This window comes from Pelophylax lessonae (assembly GCF_965119305.1).
Source record: "Pelophylax lessonae genome assembly, chromosome: 3".
NCBI classification, from domain to species: Eukaryota; Metazoa; Chordata; class Amphibia; order Anura; family Ranidae; genus Pelophylax; species Pelophylax lessonae.
This window is the reverse complement of record NC_138770.1, coordinates 660,001,744-660,010,104: the sequence shown is the minus strand read 5'-3', so window position 1 is coordinate 660,010,104 and position 8,361 is coordinate 660,001,744. Positions and strand designations below refer to the sequence as shown.

The 8,361-nt window shown below is 41.9% G+C and overlaps 1 protein-coding gene across 1 annotated transcript in view; it reads right to left on the bottom strand.

Annotated features, from left to right (window-relative positions):
* CHGB (chromogranin B) overlaps positions 1–7,733 on the bottom strand; it is a 129,927-nt gene extending 122,194 nt beyond the window's left edge. The window contains exon 1 of the mRNA XM_082251242.1: positions 7,482–7,733. Coding sequence (XP_082107368.1) covers positions 7,482–7,530 — 49 coding nt within the window. The 5' untranslated portion in view covers positions 7,531–7,733. The remainder of the gene's footprint in view (positions 1–7,481) is intronic.
* Between the last annotated feature and the right edge of the window lie 628 nt (positions 7,734–8,361).

Below are 8,361 nucleotides of genomic sequence, written 5' to 3'. Positions count from 1 at the left end.
TTGGAGCAACGCAGCTGTGGAAACCCTCAGACTGGAATACAATAAGCTGTGCTGTCAGGAATGTTACTTAAAGCATTATACAGGCTGTGCCAGGTCTATTATATGTGTCCCTGAACCAAGACTTCACATCCTCACCATTCAGAAGTGTTTTTTAACAAATTGGTGAGTCACACTTGCAGCTTTGTGTAAAGGAAACCTTTACTGGCAGAATCATGTGGGCTGCTATTGCTGACATGCTTTTGAGGATGTGCGTTTCCTGGATTTTTTTCCTGGATTTGGTTGGGTACGTGGCCCAGTCCTGCTTTCTGTGTCAATGGACGCAGCAGAGGTACTCAGGAGCGAGCCCGTATGGGTGCCCCCAGGGAAAGCAGGTTTCCTTAGGGCACCCATTGAAGAGGAGGGGCCTGGAGCGCCAGCAGGGAATCCTAGAAGAAGAGGATCTAGGCTACTCTGTGCAAAATGATTAAACAGAGCAGGTACAGTGTCTCACAAAAGTGAGTACACCCCTTTACATTTTTGTAAATATTTTATTATAATGTTTCATGTGACAACACTGAAGAAATGACACTTTGCTACAATGTAAAGTAGTGAGTGTACAGCTTGTATAACAGTGTAAATTTGCTGTCCCCCTCAAAATAACTCAACACACAACCATTAGTGTCTAAACTGCTGGCAACAAAAGTGAGTACACCCCTAAGTGAAAATGTACAAATTGGGCCCAATTAGCCATTTTCCCTCCCCAGTGTCATGTGACTCATTAGTGTTACAAGGTCTCAGGTGTGAATGGGGAGCAGGTGTGGTAAATTTGGTGTTATAACTCTCACTCTCTCATACTGGTCACTGGATGTTCAACATGGCACCTCATGGCAAAGAACTCTCTGAGGATCTGAAAAAAAGAATTGTTGCTCTGCATAAAGGTGGCCTAGGCTATAAGAAGATTGCCAAGACCCTGAAACTGAGCTGCAGCACGGTGGCCAAGATCATACACTGGTTTAACAGGACATGGATCACTTGAACCATGTCCTGTGGTCTGATGAGACCATAATAAACTTATTTGGTTCAGATGGTGTCAAGCATGTGTGGTGGCAACCAGGTGAGGAGTACAAAGACAAGTGTGTCTTGCCTACAGTCAAGCATGGTGGTGGGAGTGTTATGGTCTGGGGCTGCATGAGTGCTGGCGGCACTGGGGAGCTACAGTTCATTGAGGGGACCATGAATGGCAACATGTACTGTGACATACTGAAGCAGAGCATGATCCCCTCCCTTCGGAGACTGGGCCGCAGAGCAGTACTCCAACATGATAACGATCCCAAACACACCTCCAAGACGACCACTGCCTTGCTAAAGAAGCTGAGGGTAAAGGTGATGGACTGGCCAAGCATGTCTCCAGGCCTAAACCCTATTGAGCATCTGTGGGGCATCCTCAAACGGAAGGTGGAGGAGTGCAAGGTCTCTAACATCCACCAGCTCCGTGATGTCATCATGGAGGAGTGGAAGAGGACTTCAGTGGCAACCTGTGAAGCTCTGGTGAACTCCATGCCCAAGAGGGTTAAGGCAGTGCTGGAAAATAATGGTGGCCACACAAAATATTGACACTTTGGGCCCAATTTGGACGTTTCCACTTAGGGGTGTACTCACTTTTGTTGCCAGCGGTTTAGACATTAATGGCTGTGTGTTGAGTTATTTTGAGGGGACAGCAAATTTACACTGTTATAACTCACTACTTTACATTGTAGCAAAGTGTAATTTCTTCAGTGTTGTCACATGAAAAGATACAAAATAGTTACAAAAATATGAGGGGTGTACTTACTTTTGTGATTTACTGTAAGTATGGGCATGTTTGTCATTTTTATAAAAAAAAAAAAAAAAAAAACAAGGGTTTACAACCCTCATCTTGAGGAAAACAGATTTTGTCTCCAAATACGGAAAGTTTTCTTCACAGTAAGTGGGGAAAATGTGGAATAGACTCCCTCCAGAGGTGGTTCTAGACAGTAGATTGCTTTTAAAAAGGCCTGGATCATTTCCTAGGTGTACATAATATAACTGGGTACTAATATTTAATGGTAAAGTTGATCCAGGGAATATCTGATTGCCTCTCGGGGGATCAGAAAGATATTTTTTCCCCTGCTGTATTAAATTGGATCATGATTTCCTGTTTTTTTTTTTGCCTTCCTCTGGATCAACTGTGGGTATAGGATTGTGCATAGGGTTGTATGGTTGTGGTTTTTTTTTTCTTTATTGGTTGAGCTAGATGGACTTGTGTCTTTTTTCAACCCGTCTAATTATGTAACTTTGTAACCCCTTTAAAATGAATGGATCAGCATTTACAGAAGCAGAGTTCAGTAATGCCAGCCTACAACCCAGCCCAGTACATACATTTAAAGCACAACAAGTAAGCCATAGCAGTCAATAAGCATACAGGGCAGCACAGTAGCTTAAGCCCCGTACACACGTACCGATTGTCGGACGTAAATATTCGGCCGATGACCGATCGGCCGATTGTAGGCTTGTTAGTATGATGCTTCCGACAGCCGACAGCGCATTTTTGGCCAAACAAAATCTGTTGTGCAAGCATTAAAATTTTTGTTGGCCAACACCAGAACGGCCAATTGTTCCTCAGTCAGTACAGAATTCGGCCGACAATCAGCAGATTTGCAAGACTGGGCATGCTCAGAGAAGAAAAAACCCACGGAAAGTTAACCATCACATGACATCACTTCTGCAGTCGGCTATTGTTGGCCGACAAAATTCATGTGCAGTCTTTTGCACTTTTCAGCGGACAGGACATCCCTGGACAAAAGACGGCCGATCGGTCGGCCGACGATCGGTACGTGTGTACGAGGCATTAGTGGTTAGCACTTCTGCCTTGCAGCACTACAGTCTCCAGTTTGAATCCAAGTCACGCTATCTGCATGGAGTTTGTATGTTCTCCCTGTGCTTGTGTGGGCTTCCACTGACATTCCGCACTGGTGGGTGAATTGGCTTCTGTCTAAATTGGCCCAATTATGTGAGCTAGGGACTTTAGATTGTAAGCCCTTGAGGTCAGGAACTAATGTGAATGTAAAGTGTTGCGTAAATTGTCGGTGCTAAATAAATTCCTATATTACAGTAAAAATAAAAAATACTTGATTTGGGTAAGGGATTTAAAGCTAATAGAATTGTACAGAAGGAGAGTTCAGCAATGGCAGTCCAGTACAAGATACTTTCAGTGCCGGTTCACATTTCTGCGATGCGGGAACGCTGCGAATATACATCGTGTTCCCGCATCGCATCCACACCCCTGGCAGTTCACATTGCTATATGCGATACGCTGGGGGGTGTCAATTAGAAAGTTAACCACACCCCCAGATCAGATCGCATATCGCAGTGCGATCTGAGAGTTCGCACAGAATGGGATCGCACTAGTGTGAACCACTATGCGATCTGATTCTGCTGCGGACCAAAAAAAAGGTCCTGTGCGAGATAGGTGCGATTGCGGCGCAAATTCAGCCATACTGTATGGCTGAATTTGCACCGCATAGAGATCGCATGTAATTTTAGGAGCAGTGCGCTCCGAATGACATGCGATCTCTGTGATCGCACTAATGTGAACCGGCACTTAAAGCACATAAAGTAAGTCATATCAGCTAATTGCAACTGTATTGTAATTGTATTGTCTCCCTTTATATTGTAAAGGGTGACATAAACTGTTGGCGATATATAAATCCTGCACAATAATAATAATAGTAATAACAGTAATAATATTAATAATACTAATTAGGGAATAAGGAACAGACAATAGTTGCTATTGGCTTCTGTTTTGTAACATCATTGACATTTGCACTGATTTCGCGAATGTAAGTAGGCAGCCAAGATACTATTAAGGTTTAAAAAAATTGACATACATACATGACCCCCCTCTGTTTTCATGCCACTGAGATCTGTATCTGTATTATAAAGCCACAAGTCACAGCACTAACTGCTGGCTCAGGAGCCAATGGATGGAGGTCAGACCCTTAATACCAGCTGATGTATAATGGAGCAAGAGAAATGGTGGAGCATAGGAACCCAGTGTACAGATATACCATAGGTGTACGCAACATATTGTATTAGGGTGTGCACCCCAAAGGTCAAATACATATGCGTGCCCATGTGTATATATATATATATATATATACTGCTGGTGTCAATAGGGCAGAGTTTGTTGACAGTAGAGCAGTGGACGGTGTCAGTAGTTTTCATTTTTATTATCTTATTTTTTATTATTGTTTACAATTTCATTTTTAATTTTTTTTTAGGAGCCCTGTTAGGGGGCTTTGGTGGAATATCAGGGGTCTAAACAGGGGGGATCTGCACCACACGGGGTGATTAGATTGTGCCCAGGCACACCCCGGCACACCCTGTGCGCACACCTATGAGATATACAAACACATGCTCTGCTTGTTATAGACAACAGCTCTAATATTGCTCCTGTTTCTAGATCTGTATTTAAATTATTCAACTCAGTTTCACCTTACAGACCAGTTTAGGGGAAAAAAAAGCAAGCAATACATCTTTCTATTCTAATAGGAATACATCCTTCACTGCTTCATAGCAGCTAATAGGAAAACATCCTTCACTGCTTCATAGCAGCTAATAGGAATACATCCTTCACTGCTTCATAGCAGCTAATAGGAATACATCCTTCACTGCTTCATAGCAGCTAATAGGAATACATCCTTCACTGCTTCATAGCAGCTAATAGGAATACATCCTTCACTGCTTCATAGCAGCTAATAGGAATACATTCTTCACTGCTTCATAAAGGCTAATATGGATAAATCCTTCACTGCTTTATAGCAGCTAATAGGAATACATCCTTCACTGCTTCATAGCAGCTAATAGGAATACATCCTTCACTGCTTCATAGCAGCTAATATGAATACATCCTTCACTTCTTCATGGAAGCTAATATGAATACATCCTTTACTGCTTCATAGCAGCTAATAGGAATACATCCTTCACTGCTTCATAGCAGCTAATAGGAATACATCCTTCACTGCTTCATAGCAGCTAATATGAATACATCCTTCACTTCTTCATGGAAGCTAATATGAATACATCCTTTACTGCTTCATAGCAGCTAATAGGAATACATCCTTCACTGCTTCATAGCAGCTAATAGGAATACATCCTTCACTGCTTCATAGCAGCTAATATGAATACATCCTTCACTTCTTCATTGCAGCTAGGAATACATTCTTCACTTCTTCATAGAAGCTAATATGGATAAAATCCTTCACTGCTTCATAGCAGCTACTAGAAATACATCCTTCACTGCTTCATAGCAGCTAATAGGAAAACATCCTTCACTGCTTCATAGCAGCTAATAGGAAAACATCCTTCACTGCTTCATAGCAGCTAATAGGAATACATCCTTCACTGCTTCATATCAGCTAATAGGAATACATCTTTCACTGCTTCATAGCAGCTAATAGGAATACATTCTTCACTGCTTCATAGCAGCTAATAGGAATACATTCTTCACTGCTTCATAGCAGCTAATATGAATACATCCTTCACTGCTTCATAGCAGCTAATAGGAATACATCCTTCACTTCTTCATGGAAGCTAATATGAATACATCCTTCACTGCTTCATAAAGGCTAATATGGATAAATCCTTCACTGCTTCATAGCAGCTAATATGAATACATCCTTCACTTCTTCATGGAAGCTAATATGAATACATCCTTTACTGCTTCATAGCAGCTAATATGAATACATCCTTCACTTCTTCATTGCAGCTAGGAATACATTCTTCACTTCTTCATAGAAGCTAATATGGATAAAATCCTTCACTGCTTCATAGCAGCTACTAGAAATACGTCCTTCACTGCTTCATAGCAGCTAATATAAATACATCCTTTGCTGCTTCATAGCAGATAATAGGAATACATCCTTATGACACTGATACGGAGAGGTGCTACTGTTTATTTTGCAACATCTTTGATATTTGCACTAATTGAATGATTGTAAGTTGACAATCCAGATACCATTAAGGTTTCAAACAAGTGACACACACTACATGACCTCTCCCTGATGTCATGTCTATGGGATCTATATCATTATAAACTCACAATCACAGCACTGGAGCAGAAGTGGTGGACTGGACTATGGCAGGAGTCACCTGACATAAATATGTCATATGTAAAGGTGACACATATAGGCATCAGCTCAAATATTATTACTACTTCCTCCTCTGTGTTTTATATAAATCATCTCAGTTTGTCTCCTGACAGATGGATTTAGGGAAACTTTCCCAGATGAGAACAGAAGCTAATTTCATAGAACAGCTGCTGTCCATGGTGCTGAACACAGCTGTAGCACTCACATCTCTGTCCATGGTGCTGAACACAGCTGTAGCACTGACAGTTCTATCCATGGTGTTGAATGCAGCTGTAGCACTGACATCTCTGTCCACGGTGCTGAATGCAGCTGTAGCACTGACATCTCTGTCCACGGTGCTGAATGTAGCTGTAGCACTGACAGTTCTGTCCATGGCACTGAATGCATATGTAGCACTGACAGTTCTGTTCATGGCACTGAATGCATATGTAGCACCGACAGTTCTGTCCATGAAATTGAATGCATATATGGCACTGACAGTTGTCCATGGAACTGAATGCATATGAAGCACTGACAGTTCTGTCCATGGAACTGAATGCATATTTAGCACTGACAGTTCTGTCCATGGCACTGAATGCAAATGAAGCACTGACAGTTCTGTCCATGGAACTGAATGCATATGTAGCACTGACAGTTCTGTCCATGGAACTGAATGCATATTTAGCACTGACAGTTCTGTCCATGGAACTGAATGCATATGTAGCACTGACAGTTCTGTCCATGGAACTGAATGCATATTTAGCACTGACAGTTCTGTCCATGGCACTGAATGCATATGTAGCACTGACATTTCTGTCCATGGATCTGAATGCATATGTAGCACTGACATTTCTGTCCATGGATCTGAATGCATATGTAGCACTGACATTTCTGTCCATGACACTGAATGCATATCTGGCACTGACAGTTCTGTCCATGACACTGAATGCATATCTGGCACTGACAGTTCTGTCCATGGCACTGAATGCATATCTGGCACTGACAGTTCTGTCCATGACACTGAATGCATATCTGGCACTGACAGTTCTGTCCATGGCACTGAATGCATATGTAGCACTGACAGTTCTGTCCATGGCACTGAATGCATATGTAGCACTGACAGTTCTGTCCATGGCACTGAATGCATATGTAGCACTGACAGTTCTGTCCATGGAACTGAATGCATATGTAGCACTGACAGTTCTGTCCATGGAACTGAATGCATATGTAGCACTGACAGTTCTGTCCCTGGCACTGAATGCATATGTAGCACTGACAGTTCTGTCCATGGAACTGAATGCATATGTAGCACTGACAGTTCTGTCCATCCCCGACCCACCATCCGCTGTCACTTACCTTCCACAGAGCCCATCAACAGGCTCATCAACAGCAACACCGGCAGCATCCTTCCCCCGACAATTCCCCGACACTCCTCGTCTGTCTTCAGCAGCAATAATAAGGTTCTCTCCTTCAATTCCAACCCCCGGTGAGTTCTCCCTCCCGGCTCCCGGTGTGTACAGATCCGCCCTGTCGGTGCTGACTGCTGGAGATCCTCAGGAAGATCGGACTGTGTGTGCAGCAGCTGCGGAGCCCGGCTCTATATAAAGACAAGGTGCAGGCGTGGGAGGCTGGGCTACTCTCCATCCAGCAACCTGCGTCACTCACCAGATCCCCCCAAACACTTCTCTTCTATCTTCACAGCCATGAATTATTGATCCCAGGGATGTCTGACAATTACACACATCAGAAATATATTCATAGGACAAAAACAGCCACTGCCTACTCAGTGGAACTACATATTGATTCATATACAAAATAGAGTTTACTTGATATATATATATATATATATATATATATATATATATATATAAATATATATATATATTTTTATATACACAGTATATACAACATATACAAAAACCCTGTATATATATATATATATATATATATATATATATATATATATATATATACACTACCCTGTGTATATATATATATATATATATATATATATATATATATATATACTGTATATGTGTATATATATATATATATATATATATATATATATATATACATACAATATATATATATATATACAGGGTTTTTTTTCGGCGGGAACGCAGGGGAACGCAGTTCCTGCACCTCCAGTACTGACTGTTTGTAGTCGCAAGGGGTGCTGGGGTGTGCTGCAGGGTCTATTGATTGGGGGATCCATTCTAGCTGGAGGTGATCT